The sequence below is a fragment of the Odocoileus virginianus genome, chromosome 3 (genome assembly GCF_023699985.2).
Source record: "Odocoileus virginianus isolate 20LAN1187 ecotype Illinois chromosome 3, Ovbor_1.2, whole genome shotgun sequence".
Lineage (NCBI taxonomy): Eukaryota > Metazoa > Chordata > Mammalia > Artiodactyla > Cervidae > Odocoileus > Odocoileus virginianus.
In genome coordinates, this window is record NC_069676.1 from 57,139,041 (window position 1) to 57,162,856 (window position 23,816).

At 38.1% G+C, this 23,816-nt stretch overlaps 1 protein-coding gene and 1 long non-coding RNA gene across 10 annotated transcripts in view; both read right to left on the bottom strand.

The window, feature by feature from the left end:
• Positions 1-1,514: 1,514 nt before the first annotated feature.
• LOC139034421 (uncharacterized) lies at positions 1,515-9,348 on the bottom strand. Its single transcript, XR_011486919.1, has 2 exons — positions 8,281-9,348; positions 1,515-4,345 (listed from the first exon to the last, which is right to left on the bottom strand). It is a non-coding gene; the product is annotated as an uncharacterized lncRNA (long non-coding RNA).
• Positions 9,349-11,133: 1,785 nt separating this feature from the next.
• CSNK1A1 (casein kinase 1 alpha 1) overlaps positions 11,134-23,816 on the bottom strand; it is a 46,883-nt gene continuing 34,200 nt past the window's right edge. For 2 of the 9 annotated variants that reach the window (XR_011486917.1, XR_011486918.1), the window contains 5 exons: positions 23,737-23,811; positions 21,981-22,087; positions 20,795-20,943; positions 17,095-17,215; positions 15,897-16,335 (listed from right to left, as the gene is read on the bottom strand). Coding sequence is in view for 7 of the 9 variants with exons in the window: in XM_070465626.1 (XP_070321727.1) it covers positions 17,172-17,215; positions 20,795-20,943; positions 21,981-22,087; positions 23,737-23,811 (375 nt within the window). In the remaining 2 variants the exon portion in view is untranslated. Of the gene's footprint in view, positions 13,801-15,896; positions 16,336-17,093; positions 17,216-18,765; positions 18,849-20,789; positions 20,944-21,980; positions 22,088-23,736; positions 23,812-23,816 lie in introns of those variants that run through there. The other 7 variants (XM_020903420.2, XM_020903424.2, XM_020903421.2 and 4 more) reach the window with 6 other exon arrangements.

Genomic DNA, 23,816 nt, shown 5'->3' on the forward strand with positions numbered 1-23,816 from the left:
CAACCTGGTCTTCAAGACCCCCCCAGTTAAGGCACCTTCCTCCACTCCTCCTGCCCCTCCTTCACCTAAACCCACTCCCATGAGTTTCTCTGTTGCCTCCTCAACTCTCAGGAGGACATCACTTTTCAGCCTCAGACCCTTAATTCAACTTTGGCTGGAAAGCCTCCAACTCTATCAGCTGGGCATCTGCTTCTTCTTGTTGTTCAGATGCTAAGTTGTGTCTGACTCTGAGACCCCATGGACTACAGTACTCCAGGCTCCTCTGTCCTCTGCTGTCTCCAGGATTTTGCTCAAATTCATGTGCTTTGCGTCGGCGATGCTAGCTAACTATCTCAGCCTCTACCGCCTCCTTCTCCTTTGGCCCTCAATCTTTCCCAGCATCAGGGTCTTTTCCAATGAGTTCGCTTTTCACATTCGGTGGTCCAAGTATTGGAGCTTCAGCTTCAGCAGACATCTGCAGAGACCTTTATATCGAAGTGAGTTTTACAAAATGTCATTGAATTCTCACCAGAAGCCCAGGGGACAGGTATCCGCCCTTTCTTCAGAGTTGAGAGGTTGAGTGTTTTGCCTAGTCACACACACACAGTTAGTAGGCGGTGTGGCTGGAAGCCACTCTCAAACCTCCTGAGATTTCAGTGCTGAGATGACCATTCACACTGCTTTTCCCAGCCCCTGTCTACAGATGGGTCTCTGCTCTGAACAGACCACCATTGTCTGAGGGTGGGGCCCGGGCCTCCTCAGCCACCCTGGCGTGGGCCATGATTGTCCAGCATGTCCCCCTTTCCTTGCTCCACCGGACCATTTTCTATCATCTGCCTCAGGACTGGGAATGCAGGCTTTTCTGGGTAGCCACCCTAGGGCGGGATGGGCTCTCCCAGGTGTCCTCAGCATTTCCTTCACCAGACAGGTAGGCTAAGTGCTGCCCAGACAGCGGCTACGGTGACTCACAGGCACCCGCCCCAAGAGCTGTGGAAACCAGCTGGGTCGGTCCCACCTGGGAAAGCAGCCTGTGCCCCCTGGCCTTGATGATGGGCTTATGGAGACAGTGTTTGAACCCTCTAGGCCTGCCCACCAGTTGGAGCTCCCATCAAAATCCACCTAGTCCATGTTCCCTGAGACCATGAGAACGGTGCTGGGCCTCACATTCTGGGGAATATCCTCCTCTTGGGTATTAATTAATGGCTGCTGACATTCTTCAACAGTTGACTGTGTGCTTGGCACTGTTGTAGCAAAATATAGCAAAACTTTTGCTTTTCTCTTGATACTGGGTAGGAGGAAAGATGGAGCAAAAAACTGTATCCAATTGTTTAGATACAGTAATTGAGTGTTGGAGGTGAAGGAAGGCTAACAGGGGCAACTGTGGGTGAGAATGAAGTTGTGTAACTTTGATTTTTGTCTCCATCAGCTTCTGTGCTATTTCTGAGGCATTGAACCACCTTCCAACAACACAGAGGATTCTGGTTTTCGTTTCACAGCAAAGGTGAAACCTGGAGGAAGTCACCAATGTACACCGCTTTGATGTTGAGACTCCATCTTTATTAGAAATGGGAGTGAACCAAAAGGAGGGCCCTGGTGGAACCTGAGATAATGAATGTGGTCAGAAAGAGGCACGAATCCAAGTAGGCTCAGATTCAAAACCAAAGCTAATGCCCTGAACTAAAACGCTAACGGAGGCAAGTTGGGGCCAGCACCAGACAATTTTCTAGAGTGGTTTAGTGAATTGAGTAGAGCCTGCTAGTTTCGTACATTGTATAAGAGCTGACTGTAAATGGCTCACAAAGCTGACACTGAACGCTTTCAGCAAACTTGTCTTTTAAAAAGCACCTCATTTTGAGCCTGGGAAGTGAATGTGGTAGGCCAGCCTGCAGAGGCCATCTTTCTGTGGATGTTGTCAGCACCATCATTTTAGGTCCGAGTTGATTTGTTAATTATACCAGTTGAATCTTTGTCATGCATAGAGTCAGCTCAGGAAGAGGAATTGTTAATAGTGGGAGGAAGAATACAATTCAGGTACTCAGACCAAGAGAGTTTCAGGCACCAAAGATTCAAACCTGGAGAGGGAAAGGAGTAAAGTGAGAACTAGAAGAAAACTATTGGTGACCCTTGTGGGCTTAGGAGCCTGAGACCTTGAGGGGAGCCCTGCCCTGGAAGTTTCTACTCTCAGGGGCCTCCATGTGCTTGTGTGCCTGCTCGGTCATGTCCAACTCTTCATGGACACCTCATGGGCTGGAGCCCACCAGGCTCCTCTGTCCATGGGATTTCCCAGGCAAGAATACTGGAGTGGGTTGCCATGCCCTCCTCCAGGGGATCTTCCCGACCCAGGGATGGAACCCACATCTCCGATGTCTCCTGCACTTCTTTATCCACGGTGCCACCTGGGAAGCACCATGGGCCTCCAACCAGTAGGCATACTGTAAAACTGCTCTTCCTCATTCTAGAAGCTCCTTCAGGGGAATGGCCTTAGAGAAAATAGGTTGCCATGGTACAACACTGAAGAAAGTTCTGAGTTGTTCGCTGCTTTTCAGTAAAAGATATCTAAGTAATTCAGGCATGTATCTTGGAAAGATTGTAAAGAATTGAGTAACACCACAATAACAAAACCTCTTCCAGTTACATATAATTTTGTGAAGACTTCTAATAAACATTAAAAACATTTTTTTTTAATCCTTCTCAATAAATAAAATTTAACTCTCCATATTCAAATTGTTATCAAAATCCATTTAGGTGACTATGATCAATTAGGTGTAATAACTGTAATGGCAACTCTACCAGAAGAAATTAACACTTCAAGGTTTATGGTCACAAGAAATTAAAATTGAAATTAAACGCATATTTTCGTTTCAAAGAAATATAACATGGCAATCATTAAAAGACAGTAAGGCATGAAAATGAATTGTTTGTATGATGAAATTCTGTTGGGAAAAAGGAATGGAAATAGTTCAAAGAGAAAAACGAATGATGTAAAATTTCTGACTGGCATTTGTCCAGGTGTTTTTATTCAAAGGACCAATAGCGAGCAAAGCTGCTCAGTTAGTGTGTGGGCCCCAGTTCCTCACTAAGTGCCACAGCTTCCTAGAGCTGTTTGAACTGAACAAGTGGACATACTGGAGAAGAAAGTGGAAGGTCTTTTTAGCACAGAGAAGTATATGAAGGCACAGTGAATGCTGGAAACTGCAAGTGAGTGTAGGGTGTTGGGCTGGGGATATAAACCAAGAGATGAGGCTGAATAGATTGATGAGCAGGTGACACATTATGGAGTTTGGTCATTATCCTGAAAGTAAGGGGGGAAAGGGGTGGCACACTCATGAATGGAGTGGAGAGTAGACTGGAGAAGTTATATTTCAGGTAAGGAGACTATATTATATGCTAATCTGAGTTCAGAGCAGAGATGATACAGGCCAAATTTAGGCAGAACCAATGAGGAAAGCGAGGAGATGGACTTCAGAGATGAGTCAAGATGGCTCCCAGGGCTGTTTGGGAGTTTCCACTCAAGGGAGAATCAGGGATTTCCCTGGTGGTCCAGTGGCTAAGACTCCGAGCTCCCAATGTGGGGGTGGGGCTGGAGTTGTGGCGGGGGTGGGGGGAGGTTCAATTTCTTGGTCAGGAAACTAGACGCCACGTGTCGCAACTAAAGAATCCACATGCAACAACTAACCTGGCACAAATAAATATTTTTTAAAACAATTGAAAGAACAGGTTTAAGGAGGCAAAATATTAGGTTCATTTGTAGACATGGTTAATCAATCTTGACACTTAGTCATTGCAATGAATGAATCTTTGTGCAACTTCAGGTTACACAAAAGCCACAGGTGAGTTTATCACACACTATGTGTGGCAAATCACTAGTACACAAGATTACCAAAGTAACAAGCCACCTTGAGTGTGAGCTCTGAAGCCCAATATTAAACATATCCAAATAAGTTTTCAAGTCATCTTTCATGGTCTTTCAGAAAGAAGGGGTAGAGGAATAGCAGGTTCTTAAGCATTAGGCAAACATAAGAAAGCACTTCGGTTTTCATGTCAACCTGAAGACTCAGCAGTTTGGAGGAAAAAAAAGAACTAAAGTTGTCAGATTTAAGTAGGCCTGCAAAACTGACCATTTGAAAACACACTTAAACACAACATAACACACACATATGCCCCAGATCAAGTACTGGTTAAATTCCTTTTACAGTTAGGGAGATTGTAATTCTATTAATCCGGTGAGTTTTTCCTGATCTCTTCTGGGAGTAGTATTGATTAATGGTGGAGTCATCTAAAGTCTTTGAATCTAAAATCATCAGCAGACAGGGTTTTTTTTTTTCTTTTTGCATAGGTCCAAAATAGATGTGGCCTGGCAACAGATCTTGGAAAAAGAGATAATGCAGGTTTTAAATGACCACAAATTCAATGAATCAAGAGCATTCTACTGTTGAAAGCAAGCCAATACTATCCTAGTCTTCATTAATATTCAACAGCGGTTTTACCACCTATCATCTTTTACTAAACTAGGAATTCACGCATAGGTGCTCAGTCACTCATTGGTGTCCAACTCTTTGCAACCCAATGGACTGTAGCTGCCAAGTTCCTCAGTCCATGGGATTATCCCAGCAAAAATACTGGAGTGGGTTGCCATTTCCTCCTCCAGGGGATCTTTTTTTACCCTGGGATCTTCTCCTGTGGCTCTTGCATTGGCAGGCGGCTTTACCAGAGCCACCTGGGAAGCCCAAACTAGGAATACAAGGAAGGAAAACAAGTTAGGCTTCTGCTCTACAAGAAACTCCTTTTCTAGGAGAGTAGATGCATACAAACTCTTTTCTTCCTTATTCCTATGCCAACATGGATATATCTCCCACCAAGGGCAAACAGCTGTTGGTCATTTATGGGAAAGTTGCAATGCTAAACCCTCAGCAAGTTTATTTCTTGCTGTGTTTATGTATTTCCTAGCAACAGTGACTTCATGACTTGTTTCCCTATGTGACAAGCCCTGAAGAGAAGCGAGCAACCCATGCCAGAGAAGCCATCCGAAGTTATTGGCTCCAGCTCTGGCTTCCAGGAAGATCTAGCCTGGATACCTGAGAGTACAGAGGCCAGAATCTGGTGACACACCCAGCTTTCTCCATCACAGAACTTGCAAACGACCTGTGCCCCAGAGTTTATATCTCCTCTGCAAATAGACTGAGCCTGACCAGTCCTGGTCAATGGTCTGTGGGGGAAAAAGTGACAATCCTGCTGAGGCAGTTCACCACTGGGCTGGTGCGCCTCCAGCACCCGGCCCCTGCTGCGTCACCCTGTGAGGATGAAGGCTCCTCGCCTCAGAGAATTTATCTTTGCATAAAGTCATTACTCCACAGCTTGTCTTCTGCAGCAAGCACCTTGTACCTGCACCAAGTACCTTGACTAGTAAAAAATGCAGCTTCCTTCTTGACCCCTCCATATGATCCTGATGAATTTCTGGATGTCCTTTGTGACTGCTCCCCACTTTTCTTCAGTAATTCATTATTCTTTATACTTGTGTTTCACCCAAGTTCTGTGCTCAACCCTTGTCACATTCAGATCAGAAGTTGAGTCCAAGTATCTCTAGGTTGGGGCACTGCTGGCCTTAAAAGCTATTCAAAATACGTGAGGGCAAATGTGTGTGTATATGTGTGTGTGCATGCACACATGTACTCCTGGAGTGCTTTGAAGGATTTGTGGATAATTGCTTCAGATAGTGAAGTCCTGTTAAGATGTATAAATCAAATTTCTTCCCTAAATTAAGTTTCCAACATAAACAGATTCTACTTCTTCAGTCACTAAAAAAGTCACCAATTTTAATTTAAGATCTGAGGACCAAGAAGCTTTAAACTTTGTTATGTGGAACCAGTGGAATGCTGATAAATGGACTGGAAATGGTGGGTAAGCTTTCTAACTTACCAAGCTTTTCAGTCACCATGTCACCAAATGTGGAGTGGTGAAGAGATGCAGTTTTTGTGAGCCAAGAGAATGCTCCAACTTTCCATCATCTGTGGCAAATCTTTTACCTATGAAGCAGTGTCATTTATGCTTTACTAAGCATGAGAATACATGAGGGTCTTCCTAAAGACAGATAGCTAGGCTCCATCCCGAGTTCCCCAAGTATGGAGCAGGGCATGAAGATTCACATCTCTAGCCAGGTTCCCAGCTACTGCTGCTAGTTCTGGAACTCTATTTAGGAGAATCACTGCCCTGCATCCAGAGTAGTGGTTCAGTGACAAAAGGCCGCAGCTGGATTCTTTCCTAGCTCTGCCGCTAATCAGCTCTGTGACCTTGAACAGGGTCACAGGGTATTATACCTTGAACAGGGTATTATTCATTCAAAGGAAGATCAGAGCGCTTCAAGATTCAAGGATCTTATTGTTAACTTTCCATGCACTGCTATTTTCTTATTTATCCATCTTAGCCTGCTATCACTCTATGTATACTATCTAGAGACAAAAAAGCAGAGCTGGGTACCTCCAAATGTCACAAGCAGCAAAATATCCACTAGACTTAATATTCTCCTGGCTGACAATGTACAGAATTATGGTATTTTCCTTCCTCATGTTGTTAAAGACATAGCACATTTTAAAGATAGAAACTAGACAAGTGGCATTTTAAGACAATACAATGTATTTATCTTACAGGAACAGACTAACAACCTTAAAATCCTTCCTACAAAGACTTGCTTTAATATACAACAGAATCTGGAGTCCTCATGACCACTAATTCATGACGCTGTTACTTAAGCACAGTTAGCTTTGTGCACAGAACACTGTAGTGGGCTGGACTTGGCACAAGGGAATTAGAAACTACTGTTGTGACTGCTCTGAAACCATCCTATTGACCACCCACGTGGCCCAATGCATTTCCTTACATGTTGCTGCTTGGACTTTCTCACAACTTAGCCCCTCCTCTGCCTCTACCACCTAAGGTCATTTATCTTATTATTCTCAGATCTCCTTGATGGTCATGCAAAGGCTTGTTTTAACTGTCTGGATATGGACATGGCTGCATGGAACTTCTCCTTCAACTTCTGTGTAACTTTAACTTTTTGTTTATATAAAAATTACATGACTTACTATTTCCTTCAGGTATTTGCTTCATCCTTCAAGATGCAATTCAGAGATTTACCTTCTCTGACTGCCACCTGTCCCACTAGTACTCAATCCATCTTGGTTAACATCCCATATTGCAGTCTCATGTGAACTGTCAATCCCTGAATCCCCAGGGTGTGGCACAGTGCCTGGCACTTAAGAAACCCATTAAATATTCCTTAAACATTAATCTATTTTCAAGTATAATTAATCCCTACTGTTTGTACAAAACTTGAACTTTTGTACACAAGCTTAAAAAATTACACAATATAAAATTCAAGATAAAGCAGTAACACTTTCTTTACAATTTTGCAAAGGGGGAGTATAGTCAAGGATATTAAAAATTGTATTAACCTTCATGTTTTTTGGTGGTCATACACAATCTAGAGACTAATTTATTCCTTTTTACTGTCTAAATCTAGACTAAAACATTACACTTTTAATGGAATCACATGTTAGCATAGTGCAAACCAGTTTTGCAATTAATGAAAAAATATTTACTTAGCAACTGTTGAGAGCAGTTTCTAAAAATACCCACCTCCCACCTTTCTTCCAATCCTAAAAATCTAATATAGCACTTCATCACCAAGATTTGTGTCACTGTGCACTGGCAGAGAACCAATGGATGTCTGCCTGACAAAATTGTTTCCAATGGTTATTCAAACTATTTCACATCCCTGCATTATTAACGCTGACTTAATATGGTAATGGTGAGAAAGGGCCACATTTTTCTACCTAATACATTCTACTCCATAAATAATCAGACTACACATGTACTATGGTACTAGACAGTGAGAAAATCCTGTCAGTGAATATACTAATACATTAGAATTACATACCTCTATAAACCTGATTATATGGAAATGCTCCAAAATTGTAAACGAAATATTTAAGACAGGCAAAAATAACCTGATCAAATTTCTTATTCAGCAGAATGTATACTACTTAGACGTGGATAACATATCTTAAATTCATCCAATATTAACCAACTCAATAAACAATTTTAAACTGATTTTTAAAAATTTCAATTTTTACTAAGATTTAGTAGCAAAACAGGATGACATTTTCTTTTCCTACACACACGGGGTACTTGGTGATAACTAGGTAAAGGCTAAAAAATGCGATCTATCAATATTAAGAATCGCTCTGGCTTAATAGCAAGTGTGGCTAGATCATTTTATCTTTAATGTGAACTATACTGTCATACCTTGGGTTCTAGTCTTGGTTGTGGGAACTTGAGCACATCTGTACATCTTTTGGGGTTTCACACACATCAACTGATCTTCAAGAGACTAAAGATAACAAGTATGAATATTTGGTCCTAAACACGGACTCTACCAATAGCCCAAACAGTTAAGTGGATGACTTATGAAAACCTATCGTATCATTTTGGATTTTAACTCCTCCTACACTACGATCCTGTTTGATACTCATTTAAGACCCAGAGACCATAAATTATAAGGGGTATAGTTAGCTCTCACTTATAAGGCCAAGAGTAAAGTAAATACCCCCTCCAATCCTTTACTTTCATTATCTTTGGAACTAAAATGGAGACAGGACTTACCTTAGGGGAAGCTGTGACAATCAGGCATACCCAGGTAAAGTGCTTAGAAAAGTGATTGGCATATAGCACCAAATAACATTACCAATCTCAGGGTTCAAAATGTTGACGAAGTGCTATATTAGATTTTAAGGGACACCAGGGTTCAACAGGATGAAAAACTAAAGGTTATCAGGTTTAGGTCCTTGCTCTGCAAAACTTACTCAGCTGTCTTGCCTAAGGTAGTCCCACTGTCCTCAGTTACCCAATGGGACCAACAATAACTTTCCCACACACTGTTAAGAAAACTGACATGCTGCACACAATTTTGACAATCATAAAGTTTTACATTAAGTTCAATTCTGCACCGTTATGTTTACTCATCAAACTTGTACTTACTTTTAGCTAAATGACTTCTCTAATGCATCACTCATCTTTTTTATTAGCTTTGTACAGCCCCCTTCTCATTTTTGCTATCAATATGGAAATCATGTGTTCTTTTTCAGGAAGTTAACTTCCTATCATTATTTTGACAAAGTGATAGATCTGGCCAGTAAGAACCCTTCAAGTGACTCTTGTATCCTTCCAACCCATACCCAACACTTTTTGAGATTTCTTCTCTGGCACAATAAAAAGTTCCAGGTTCATTTTGTACTTTCTCTGCTCTAGCCCTGAAGTCAGACATTTCTCCAAGCAGCCATGCTTTCTTTTAGTATTTAGAAATCAAGATTGAGGTCTTACATGTGCTCACTGTGACCGCAGTTATCATGTCTTCTAGGCCCTCAGTGAACAGAGCTGGGAAGTAAAGGAAACATTACATAGATACACACAAATACTAAACACACAAAAGATAAAGGATGAGGAATTGTTCCCAATTAAAGAGTGTTACACACACAAACCAAAGCAGATAAATGATCCTTTTGTTGGATCCATGACAGGACTTGGGAGAAAAAAAGTTATGCAATGTTAGAGTAACTGATGAAACTGAATATAGACTGGCCTAGAAAGTTGGGTCAATATTAAACACGTCTAATTTCTTAGGAATGCTAAACTTAGGTGCAAAGGATCATGACTCTGTAACCTATTTTCAAATAGTTAAGTACATGTTAAAAGAACAAATGTACAAACAAGTGTAAATGGGACAAAATGTTAACAATTGTTGAAGCTGTGTCAAGAGCATAAGGGGATCACTGTATTACTGTTGTAATTCTGCTTTGAATAGTATCAAGATAAATTATAAAATTAAAATGCTTTAAAGTACCTCATCAACTAAAGGACCATTAACACAGGGTAAAGCCTTGATTCAGCTCATTAAGATGACCTAGCATTAAATATGCTCTGGCTTGTTAGTTTGAACAATGACTGTATTAATTATTTAGTAGATAAATACTTTCTTTCATCAATGAAAAGTAAAGTTTTTATCTTAATTTCTGAGTACCAAGTTAAAGCAACCTGTGCTAATATTTTTAATGGCATCTAAGAAATGTAGATTTAAAAAACCTAAATTTTGCTAAAGGCAAATAGTGATTTTTGAAGCAATTCGTAAGCTGCTAAATTTCATCTTAAAACAGAATGACTTCTTTCCACTTCCTCCAAGAGATCAGTCACCATGTTGAAGAACTGAGATCTGAAACTGAACCCCTACTTTTGTTCTCATTGTAGAACTCAAAACACAGCGAGTCCACAGCCTCAATCAAGCAAGACACAATGAATCTGACCAACTTAAAACATGTCTTAAGACAGCTGATTTCTCTAACAGCTCTGATATTGCTCAACATTTCCATTGTACATCTGCATATCCTCAAAAGTGGCCTAACAGGTCAGAATACAAAGCACTAAACAATATACCTTTTGATGACTGACTACAAAATGCATAGCAGATTCAGGTCATGTTACACCTAATTCATTCCTGTCTTAGGCAGTTTTGAAAGATGAGAGGTTCACTAAAAGTCAATACATATATTCCAGAGAAGAGTGGAAGTTATCTCTTTTTCTTTGAGGGAATCCCTAAAATGTTGTGAGCAACCATAATGTGATTATGGTCTCACTTCAAAGGGAACAGCACATCTCAGATACATAAATTCCCTGGTCACAGTTATTGCTGTCTAAAAAGTGACAGAGAGAAAATCTGAAAGACTGCTAAGTTTCAGTTTGGCTCAGAAAAAGTCAACTATCTCCCACACTACCGACGAATTTTTAGGAGCTAAGCTGAAAACGTCTAGGAAGCCCCTTTCCAAGGTTCATTCTAGTCAAGTTGCAAGAATGTAATCTTGGTATCTCAGCAAATGTTAGAGAAAACTAGCTCAATGGCTTGGCTTCTAAAATCCTTTTGGTTGGTATTTTTATTACAATGGAATTAAGTTTATAAAGTATAGTTTGCTCAAAACATTGCAAGGACTAGTAGAAATAGGAAATCTCTTGTTGATGGAAAATAACAGTAAAAGCAACCCTCCAAAATTCCACTTGTAGGCCATAGGAGCATGAGCACAACCATATGGGAGGAGATAACCAGTCTCTCCCTTCATATATATTCTTTTTTATTTCCTTGTTATACCTTCCCAAAACAGAGACATTCAACAGTAGTTAGAATGGCCATCTCCCAACATTTAAAAAAACCGCACCCCCCAATGGGTGAACAAAGTAAAGAGTAGTAACCTAAAGTTCAGCTGAGTAAGCCACTGCGGAGCCTTAAGTGGTGAGGTCTTCCAATTTCAGAGTGATGTGTCTTCAACTTGTATCATCATTTTAGTGGAAAAACAATTTAATTTTGGTGAAATGAGATTCATCTCCCGACAGGATTAGTAACAGCATTCACTGAATTTCACATTCTTCTTTCGTGAACTGTGAAGAAAATGAATGGTAGCTAGAAGATCAATGGGATTCCAACTCCAGCTGCAGATGGAACGACAATATACCAGGACAAAAACACCTATATTTTGATTTACAAAGCTAACAGCAGTTTTAAATCTGCAACTTAATTACAGACCAACTACACCACAACCTTTTCAAATGGCAAAAATACAAAAAAGTTAAGTGTTACAAAAATATTTCAGAAAAAGTGCATAGTCTAAGTGCATAGTAAATAAAAGCACTGAAAAATATCTTGCTAGAGGGAGTTCAGCTTGGAAAAGTTATTACCAAAGCTAAACATTTTTATTTTACACAAACTATACTCAAAAATAGCTTTATGAGACTGATTTCTGGCTAAAAGTATCAAAGGGTTTATTAGTCAAGAAACAAATACCTTAACCAACATGGGTGGATAGAAAGAAAACAAAGAAGCTGCCTACCCCAAAGTTCATTAAGATTTCTGCAGTATGATGGTACTAACATATCCTTTAATGGCAGAATGTGGTAATCACTGAATTATTGCTAATGTAGTTTTCAAATTAAAAAAAAAAAAAAACCTGACACAATCTGATCAAACACGTGTCAATTTACAATTTCAAGGTTATCTTTTACAAAATACCTACATTTACACAATAGGCGCCTGGCAGCATTTTCAGACAAAAGTTTTAAAATTTATTCTGACATGCTATAAATGAATAAATTACACTAACTTCCCTTGTGGCTCAGCTGGTAAAGAATCCGCCTGCAATTTGGGACACCTGGGTTCAATCCCTGGGTTGGGAAGATCCCCTGGAGAAGGGAAAGGCTACCTACTCCAGTATTCAGGCCTGGAGAATTCCATGGATTGTGTCCATGGGTCTGCAAAGAGTTGAACACAACTGAGCGACTTTCACTCTACACTAAAGAATAAGTCATAGAAAGCTTTTCTGTCTCTTGGGTCAGAAAAAGAGCCACAGTAAGACTGAGAGATAAACTGCAGATAATTTATAGAAATGGGTGGGGGCCGGGGAGGATCAGCAATTACAAGAATCTCTCACGGTATGATGCTCTCCAAGATTAGGAGTCAATCTGCCCAATCAACCAGGAATTTAGAGAATAGCTTCATTTTATAGATAAACCCTTTAACGCTTTCATTCTTATTCAAAATCAGTCCAGCTGTTAGTCTGAAGTTGCAGAAGTTACAATACCAAGTCCTGGCAGCTGCTGCAGCACTAGGTATTGTGTCTGCAAGTCATTAAAAAAAAAAAAGAAGAAAAATGAAAGAATGCCTTTCCGCTTCAGGGCAAAAAAATTTTTTTAAATAAAAAACTTGGGAAAGTATGACAGTAAATCTAAAATGATTTGCAAGGGAATATTACGTAACAAATGGTTTGAAGTAGTCTATTAAAAAATTGGGGAGATTTTGATTTCATAGTGAGTCAGCAAGGCATTTTTGTTTTTTTAAAAAATCTCATTTCCTTACAGAAACAGTTTATAGTTTTTAATGAATTTGTAAACAAAAAAGCTCCCATTTCAAAATAAAAACAAAATCCCAGATCATATAGATGTTTACAGTGATTACATTTATCTAAGCAACATACATACATGTTCAGTTGTAAGATGTTAACTAAATTTCTGTGACAAATATGCGCTTTTTTTTTTTAATACCAAGAACATTATAGAGTTAATGCAGAGTCCTAAGGATAATCTAGTAGTCACTAAGTTTTCTTAAGTCTTCACTTAGACGCTGTTTCTCTAGCACAGGTAAGCAGGCAGAGTCTTCCATATGCTCAAACACTGGAATCTTTGGTTGCTACCATATCAGCTGGCTTGCAGACAAGAAGCCAACCATTTTAAGAATGTTTTAAGTGAACAACCTGCAAACCCCAGGGATGGATAAACCCTAAGAATGCACAATTGTGAGCATTTACAACCATCACAACTGTGGCTGAAGACTGTTCATGCCGTTCTTCTGAAATGAGATCTCAAAGCAGTATAGTTCAAAATAAAAGAATTTAATTAAAATTGGCACAGGCACAATTTTCCCACCAATTTGTGTGTGTCAAGCATTTAGTGAACTTTTCCACTTGAAAAAATGCAATAGAAAACTGACACCATGTTTCACTATCTCAGTTAATATTCACAATTACAGCGGCTACAACTCAGGACACAGCATCCATCACCAATGCTGCCCAGAGCCAGTTTATACTGAAATTAAGTTCTTTACACCAAGTAAATGGTTGTCCACAACCACTGGCTAGTGTACATATGAACTAAAATTTCTAGATTTGGGGAGAAACAAATGCTGCTCCGATCATCTGCTCTGCTTCTTCTGTTCCTTGATTCATGCTTAGAAACCTATTAAAAAAAAAAAATCAAAACAGAAAAACAGGTTAAAATCCAAGTTAAGTAAATTTTCTTAACCATACCCAAAGTAGGGAAATAACTACTTTAGAATGATGACTCATGCTATTCTCATCTATTTGAAAACCACCAGGTCAGGCCAACTGTTTAAAATTAAGAAAACCGGAAACTTCTGTTCTGGATGCCTCTAGGCAGGAGTGGTATACAAAGCCTTCCAGTCCAGCATACCATTCTCAGGATGGAGAATTAGTGTTAATTCCAATAAGCCTATTCATTTTACTTCTGTATTTCTAGTACCTAAAATACTTTATATGTGTTTGTCAAGTAAAAAATAAAAAGATTGCTTTATCAACTAGAAAATATAGTTTTAATCACACTATGAGCAAGAACTTTTCCATACATTATTTCTGATATGAATGAGGGACAAAAGGCTTTACTAACAAATGTATTAAAAGCACAACTATCTGAGTTATTTCACTGAACACAAATCTGGCAATAAGTATATGGTTTTTATACAGGAACCACAGACCTTTAAAAATTCTTTATCAGTTACATTAAAAACACTAGTTTTTACCACTGATCTGATGTGTAAATGAATGAGGCCTTCTGGCTTTTCTTCAAGCCTCCTCACTCTGTAAATATACCCCTCCTCTTTCACAAATTAGACCTTAGGGCTACTACATAAAGGCAGGTTTGAATAGGACGAGGCTTCAGGTATATAATTGCCATGTTCTACCTACAGCTGAAGAGAAGCAGAGGAACTATGTCTATCTCTAATGCCTATAAGCTTTATGTGTAGCTAAAAGGAATATACTGTCTCTCAACATCAGGAATATCCCATCAGCACCTCCTCTCACCTAGAGGCATCAATGCCCTCTTGGTCCAATTTCTCCTCTTAAAGCCAATATAATGTATATATATATAATTCTAGCTTACTCCATTGACTCACTCACTTTCTCAGCACAAATTATGTTTTGCCAAAAATAAGTTTTTGGTACTTCAACATTTTTAGGACCATCTCTGACAGGTTTTGTGCGATAAATGAAACAGTTCTGTAATTTACTTTTCCTGCATGTATGTCTTTGCTTTTTCATTTAAGGGCAGAAAGTCATCTTTATTCACATAAAAACCAGATTGTGACAAGCCCCGAAGGCAAAGGTGTGAGTACTTCTCTGTCTCTGCATAATGCCCAACAGCAAAGCAGGTGTGCTGCCTACCTCTGCCACCCATCCCAGTACTAAGTTCACAAAGCAAACGCGAAAAATGGAAGAAAAACCTTTCTGAAAATGTAGTTTATCACAACAAATACCACCTTGCTGATGCATATTAATCAGGATTAGCAGTACAACCACAAAAAGGCTGTCAGATCAAACGAATTTAAAAAATTCTGACTGTAAGTTTCAACTTAGTTTCAATGTTAAAATACAGAATATTTTGAAGTAGATTGAAACTATGGGTTAGCTAAATAGCAATGAGCCTTATCCTGATGAGTATCTGGTTTCAAGTCTTGCAATTATTGAAAAATACAGTAAAAATGTTTTCACAACCACTACGATTGCTGGGTCTTCATTTATCACAGCTTCTTACATGATTACATTACAGTGCATAATTTAATTACGTATCCACCTAACTTCTCAAAAGCTTACTGTATCCCACTTCATATAGGAAAGACCTACATTAGTACCTATTTTAACTAACCAGAAGAAATTAAAAGATTTTTTGCCTTTACAAAAAAAAAGGCAAAATCAAAAACAGTGTTCAGCGTTTCACAGCAGACCTACAGGAAGTATGCACCTTGAGAGTAAGAATGGCACCACCAAGTTCTTTCCCCGGAACTGCTCTCAGCCCTTAAATCGCCACAGCTCTGAACTGTGTCTGCTAGCATCTAAGCATTACCTCAATGTATCAGCAACATGTATCCTAAGGTAACTTGTTTTTTCCCTTTATGTCATGCAGCTTTGGAAAAGTTTCAACAACACCCTACTTTCAGGTAGAGGGCAAACCTGTACTATGCTGAATATCCAAACAGCTTTAAAATAAAAACCACTAACAAACTAAAAAGAAAACGTAAGTTACATCATCAGTCAACATATTAGAAAACTCTTGTCTTTAATAAGGATAAGAATTATATCTGTTCATCTTTTTAATCTTATATTTGAAGAACTACTGGGTTAATTAATGATTACAATTGTTTAGGGACTGGTTAAAGGCTGGCCTAATAATATTCCTGGTAGAAGAGAGGAGTCAAATCCAGATTAAACTCTTCAGACGGGACAATGGTAGGATGTTCCACCCAGAGATCAATGTTTCTCCGGTGAATTGTCCTAAAATGTTACAGATGTTTGTTTAGGAAAAAATCTCAATAGGAGCATTCAGCAGGTATTCAATATTCAATCTTCAAGTATTCTTTTCCCCAGTGTGCATTAGTCCTTGGTTTGTCTTGTAGTTCAGGTGGTGTCTCCTGGCTTCTAAAAGTCCAAAACCCATCTTCATCACAACAGTTAAAATAAGGAATGAATCCATTTGTTCCTAAAAAGAAAAAAAAAAAGAGGAGGAGGGTAAAGTTAAAACAAGGCTGGAGGACTAACGTGACAAACTCAGGAGTAGCTACATTTAAGATTTAACAAATCTGCAAAAGAAGGAAAAATGCTCATTTGTATACAATTAATCAGGAGATTCTATCCCTCAGTCCAATATCTTAAAAAGTATATATTTGATCCTATTTGTAAATTAACTTCATATGAACTTGACTTTGTTTTTCAACAGAACCACAAACTAGTTCAAAGAGATACTTATCTAATAAGAGTAAGGCTAGGAAGTTTGTGATGAGCTTTTAAAATTCAGAAATCCTTAATAAGACATTACTTTTGACAAAAACATTGACTATAATATTTATATTCACTATGAATGCCATTTATATTAATGAACTTTTCCCCTTTTCCTATAACACGCTTGTGTAGTTTTTTTGTTTGTGCACAATCAGAATTAAGCTTGAAGAATTCTGAATCAGACTGACAATATAAAAGTTAAAGAAAAACAAAAAACAAAACATCAAAGAAAGAAGAGCTACAATAATTCTTCCTTTTCCACAGAAACTAAAATGTATTCAGTTGGGAAAGATAAGGGAAACATTTTTATCACTACAAACAAAATAGATGACAACTTAATACACGGGGTACACATCATCCTTACACTGCATTTTAAAAAGACTGATGATCTGATTTCTTGTCTTTTCTTTTATGCAATTAATTCTGCTACAGATTTTGAAGGATGTGAATTTTAAAATACCTGTTACAACTGATTCCTTCCCCAATTGGTAGATGGTCTGCATTTATACACCACTGAGTCAGCAGCACTGTGCTCTTCTAGGTCTTCTGACTGTTGTTCCAGGTCTTCTGTTGTTTCCAATCTGATAAGTTGAAAAGTTTGATAGGTCCAGCAAGCCTTAGAGATGTGGGCTTTAGATCATGTCAAATCAACTCTTAAGCAATCATCTTCATTTCCTGTTGGGTTATTTGGTTCTCTTTTCTCCAGCTTTATTGTCCGCAGTGAAAAAACACCTGATAAAAATTTCAGCAGCAGCTGAAACAGATGCAGCTCCCTGCCAACTCCTCTGGATTGAGAGTATTCAGAGCAAAGCAGTCTCTCCAGATATTTCAAGGTCTTCCCCTGTCATCTGGTTTATGCTGCTGAATGACCAGCCACGTTCCTGGCAGCAATTGGTGAAGCCAGAAAAAATTAAACTGGACATAAATGGTAAGAGAAGCCCAGTAAATAATGGAAGGTAATTCAAGGAAGATCATGGACACGTAGCATAATGTGATGGAAAAAGTATTTCTAATCTATTAAATGCCAACAATTTGACATCCATTTACATTATGATACAGTTATGCTTAGTAGCCAGTCGAATAGTAAACAGATGGGTTAAGATGATGAGAGTAATAGAATTCTGAGAGGATTCCCCCTTTGGCTTTGCTACCTTCTGCAATTTTCCCCATCTCTGCCCTATACTAAAGAAACAGTGAACTTAGGTGAATTCTGAATGTCCTAAAAATATTTCTCTTTCCTTTACTATGTCTTAAATGTCCTGAAAAGTACCTTCCCTATAATCAATACAGTTGAATAAAAGGGAGTGGAAATGCATTTGGAAGTGTACCAGATGTAAATCTTTTCTTTTCCTCTTTAACCTGGATAAAAACAGTAACTGTAATCTCATAGCACCTGAGTACTTAAAAACAGTAGCGATCACAGCCAGCTTTACAGGAGATGCCTTGTTTCTTAGTCTTTTGATGGCCTCTGAAATGGAGTATTTCAAAAGATCTTTACGAAAGTAAATAGAAGTGTATTACATATAGGAAGTCCATCTTAGCTAAGTCAGACTTTGAAGTCTTTGCACGTTCTTAGTCAACTGCTGAAACAACTTATAGGTTTTGATGGAAGAAATATCGGACATGGATTTCCCCAATATTATTATATAAAACATATTAGTAAAAGCTACTATTTGGGGGATCCCCCACCCCGGAATGCATGTGCTTACAATACAGAGATTTACCTAAAAACTTAGTGTAGGGGTTCCTAAGAGAAGAGATGCCTTCAAACACCTTTATTACTCAGAAACTCCAGGCTTCACAGGAGATTTCTTACTGGATGACCCAGATAATGGAGTTGTGCGTAGAGGTTGGTTAGGGGGAATCGATTCTCCATTTCATGCCACCTTCAAGCTTTCATGGCTTTATATATGGGTGGGTTTGTGGAAGATCTGGTTAGGACACTAAGTTTTATATCCCAAATAAAACAAGTTAAAAGAATTTTGTTCTTAGTAGTCTGTGGTGATAATGTGGTATATTTTATGAATCATCCATGTTTGTGTGATATTTATATAACCCCAGTGTCTAATAACGCTATGGAATTTTCCCAAGATTTTAAGTTGCTTTTATAAAAAATGGCTACAATACAAAATAGGGATTAAACTTCAGTTTAATAACAATTTTTTTCGAAGGAAACATACTAACTCAGCGGATCCAGCTTTTCATCTTTTAGACCTGGATAAGGCAGGACAAAAATTCTGCTTGTTTATTGAGTAAGAGACACAGTAAACTAACAACCAAACTAGCTCAAAATAAGGTTATTCTTTCTGAAGGCTGCTGAATGCCTGAAGGAAGATGTTCTAGGTCAGATAAGATTTCAATCTAATTTTAGTTCTAGAAACTGCAACTTGTGATGATCCTATTATCCCAGCTAGCTTTAGGCAAAAATTTGTTTCATTTTGTAAAAAAAGCAAATACACTGTAGGTGTCAGGTCCTCAGTTTAGTCTTTGTGGTCTTACCTAAATGGCAGAACCACTTCTTAGCAATACTAGCTAGCTTCCTACCTCATTAAGAACTTGTTGACACTATGATTTAAGTGAAGTCGCTCAGTCGTGTCTGACTCTTTGCAACCCCATGGACTGTAGCCTACAAGGTTCCTCTGTCCATGGGATTTTCCAGGCAAGAGTACTGGAGTGGGTTGTCATTTCCTTCTCCAGGGGATCTTCCCAACCCAGGGATCGAAGCCGGGTCTCCCTCATTGCAGGCAGATGCTTTACCGTCTGAGCCAGACACTATGATTAGAAAGGGACAATTAAATCCCAACTATGATGCAGAGGCAGAGCACTGGACAAGCATTAGTGTTTGCCATCTCTAAGAACTCCCACTACATTAAACTTTCAACTCTGGATCCTTCCTAAATACAGAAACATGGAAGTGAACTACCTCAACTTCATTCTAATAGATGAGCTGCTGGGATGAGGATGACATCAGTCAACTATACTACTTGAACAGTATCCTCAGATTAGAACCTATTTTTATATTACAAAATTTTTAAAATGCAACACTAATAACAAGGACCAAAGAAGATCAAGTTCAGACTAGAGCAGTCATTCAGAAATTACATAATTAGAAACAAAAACAACAACAAAAAACCCAAACAAACCTTACCCACCCACTACACTTTTAGGAAGTAGGCAGGTATCAGGAGTTAAGCCCCGGAAAGGGGAAAAGAAAGACAGACAAATAACACAGGAATTGAACTGTGTGGCAACAGTGATAAGAAATGGTACTGTGTCCTAACAGTTCTACTCCTTAGTAGAATGTACTAACAATGTCAGAGAGAAACAAGGGAAATAGACTAGCAGCCAAGTGGCATTCGCCCCAGTTTTCCTTTTTTTCCAATTTGCAAGGAGTTAACTGCAGAATTCAGTTCTACAGCAGACCCCATTTAGATCTTGAATATTTGTACAATTTAAAAAAACTGAAGCCCTAAGGAAAAAAATCCTTTTAAGAACACATGTTGGTAAATAGCAACTAAAAAAAAAAAAGAGAGAGAGATTTATTTTTGTGATGAGAAAGGATGTGTCGAGCTTTTCAGTGATTTGAGCATTTAAGAGATTGAGGTGCTCTGCAACTGAGAAGACAGACACTCCGGGGGCAATGCCAGACTCCCCCCTTGAAATTAGATAATGTTCTCAATGTTCCATTTTAAATGCTAAAGCATTAACATGCAGAAAATTCTTAACACTGTTAGTTGAAAAGTCAAAATACCATGGCTAACCAGATTTATTATTAAAAATCAACAAGTGTTAGGTCTAGGATTTTGGATTGATTGATTATACCATATTCCCAACACCAAATGTTTATTTTGGAAAGGGTTAATGAATGAGTAAAAAAGATGCAATTGTTAAAAAATGACCCAAAATCCCAAGAGAATGATATAATATACACACATATATGTATATACAAATACATATACATATATATATGAACAAGGACATTTGGGTTTAAAGTTAGTAGTCAAATTTTCCAAGGACGTCTTTTTTTAACAACAAAGAGCCAAATTTTTATGTATTTTAAAACCACCTCCTCGATCTAACACTGTTAGAAACGGATGAATTACCCAATTTTGTGTTCAATTTTTTTTCCCTGTAACGTCACTTGGTTCTTGGCTACTAACCTTTCATGTTACTCTTGGTTTTGTCAGTTTGCTTGCCTGTGGGGGTTTGGGCCTGCTGACCCTGCCCACTTGAAGAGGCTGCCTGCTGTGCTGCTTTCTGCTTTAACATTGTCCAATCAAATGTGTAGTCATACTGGTGATTCAGGGTCCTAGAAAATATAAAATTTTATGTTAATCCATTAAAAACAAGGTCCAATACTGAACTTTCAAAACAGTGACGGCATTTCTTTTCTTTGTGGTAGCTCCTGTAAGATTTCTTTCCCTATAGTTGCCTTCCTTTTTGATTAATTAATTCCACTTTTTACATATTATGATTGGAGGGAAATGTCACCACTTTGGTCTGCTGTATTCAAGAATAATTAAATCCTCTCCCTTTTCAAAAAGAAGCTGCCTTTAAACTTTTTTGAAAGGAGCAGGGGAGTGGGAATGAAGGGCAGCAGGAGAGAATTCCCTAATGGTCCAGTGGTTAGGGTTCCATGCTTTCACTGCCAAGGGTGGTGGTTCTATCCCTGGTTGGGGAACTAAGATCCCAGAAGCTGCTCTGTGCAGTCAAAAAAAAGAAGGAGAGCAGCATGAACAACAAAAATACTGAATCAAGCTATCAGTTATCTGGGGGAATATTCATAACAGACGGTTCCCCCTGAAGACAAATCAAAGTACACACGGAACTGTTAAAGTTTGAGAGACAGATGTCTATGCTGACTTTGTCTATGCAAGACTTTTGTAGGATTAGAGGATTATCCCTAATTTCTTCTCTTCCAACCAAGATTTTTGAGTCACATGTACTTTATTTTTCCCTTTTGTTTAAGACCAATTATGGGTTGTTTACCTAAGGACCCTAGAGTTTGGGCCTACCTCTACAGTATCATAAACTTTGCCTGATTTTAAATTGTTATTCATTTTGGTATTAAACAGGATTCTCTACCAAGTTGGAGAGTCCCCAGTTCCACCAACAGTTACTTGTATCTAATACTTACATTCTACCTTGAGCAAGATTCAATGGTTTCTCCATCTGAAACTACAACATTTCAAGGACATTTGGAAATAAAAAAATGTCAGCCTCACAGTTCCTTAACATTTCATTCATATTGGTTAGAACCGCTTTTATCTGCAACTTGTCAGAACAGGTATGTTGGGTGGATTGAACTAATTTCCCTCATCGGAGTTTATAGTCTTAAAAACTGACCTGAAAAGAATGCGGAATAGCTGCCTCAGGTACATGTAATCCGGGGCTTCCTCAAAGCGCAGCCCACGACAATAGTTTAAGTACATGGCAAATTCTGCAGGAAATCCCTACAAGTTCAAGAGTTAAAACATAACATTAAAAAAACAACAAAAAACTCAATTCTAAGAAAATTCAGTGTTTTTAAACACAAGCAAGAAACACATTTTAGGTATCTTACTTCTTTGCTGGATGATCTGAGAACTAAAAAAACAATTATGACTTGTTATCCACACGAATTTAACAAAATTTCATCATCCAGACCACCTTACTATGTATAGTATCTTTAAGTATTGGTAAAGGAAATGCATATCCTTTTCTTACAGTATCAGGTTCTTAAATAATTTAGATACCAGACTTCTTAACCTATTAGTTTATTAACGTCCAGTAACTGGATGGCAACAAAGAATAACTAAAATGAGGCCTGTAATGTTTGCCAGAACAGGACAATGAATGGGTACTCTTTCTCCATTCTGAAATTACTTTAGAAATGCAAACTATTAAAACAAAAACTCCCAAGTCTCTTCCCCTTGAGTAAATGCGAATGTGAAGGGTGATGAATTACAGAGGCAGTCTCTTCCCACAACTCTATGGTTTTGAGAAATTTCTCATATACAGAAGATAGGATAAAATGTGTATAACATTTATTTTTATTGATTATATACTGATAGAAACAAATTTAATTTTTACAAAGTACTTTTATGCTATGTCATTTTTGGTGGACAGTTAAAAATAAAACATACTGCACATTTTAATTTTTAAAAAACTCGTAACAGGGCTTTTCATTTTTTAATATATATTCAGAGGCTGTATTAATAGTATTCCATATTTATCATATGAACTTGCTTTTACAAAAGAAAACTACCAACGCAAGTGTTACATGGTAAGTTATTGGGTGAACTATAACATACGAGTATTTTATTCACTAGCCTAAAATTTATTTCATTATTTAAAACAAAGACTCTCAGAAAGGGTCTTATTTTCTCAACCCATCCCCTCAATTCCTGCAGATATGCAGAAAAAGGTGAAAACCAATTTGTAGGTGGGGAGACACATAAAGCCATCACCATTTTACACCCTTCCACAAAGTGCAATTTGAACTCATGCTGATTTCTCCCTTCTACCAGATAAATATATAATTATACATTGTTTTCTAATTATTTCAGGTATACAACTGTCACAAAGATGACCATGTGGTCTTTCTATGGAAGAGACATCATGACACAAGTATCTTTCTATTCTCAACTTACATGCTTCTCTCTATAATGCTTGAGATTTCAGAGAAATGAGCCTGATTCAAACTGCCATCTATATACTACTGGACACTTCCTATTTTTGGATTGTTCTAATCTGCTTGCCTTTGTTTCCCTAACTCCTCAATATACCAGTTGTGGATATTCTTTCTTCTCTGGCACCAGCTCAGGAATAAGAATATTTCTTACTCACAAATCAGTGAGGTTCTATTAGAAAAGTTTACCCGCTCTCTTATTTTTTCTCTAATTTAAAACAGATCATATAGCATGTAAACCAGAAACACAATTATTTAAAATGACTCATATATTCAAGTCATTCTTAAAAATACCAAGAATCAACCAAAAGTAAAGTTAAAACAGTAAACAGTTACTCAATAGGAAGTTTAAGTTCTGAGGCTGGGAAATAAAATGTTCATTTTGGTTTTGGATCATTCATATTTTTAAACAAATCATCAGTGTACACTTACCTTACATAAAACTTCAACAGGTGTGGACATCTTCTTTTCACTAATTTTTTCATATTTTTGTTTCTTTGTTGCAGCCTGTG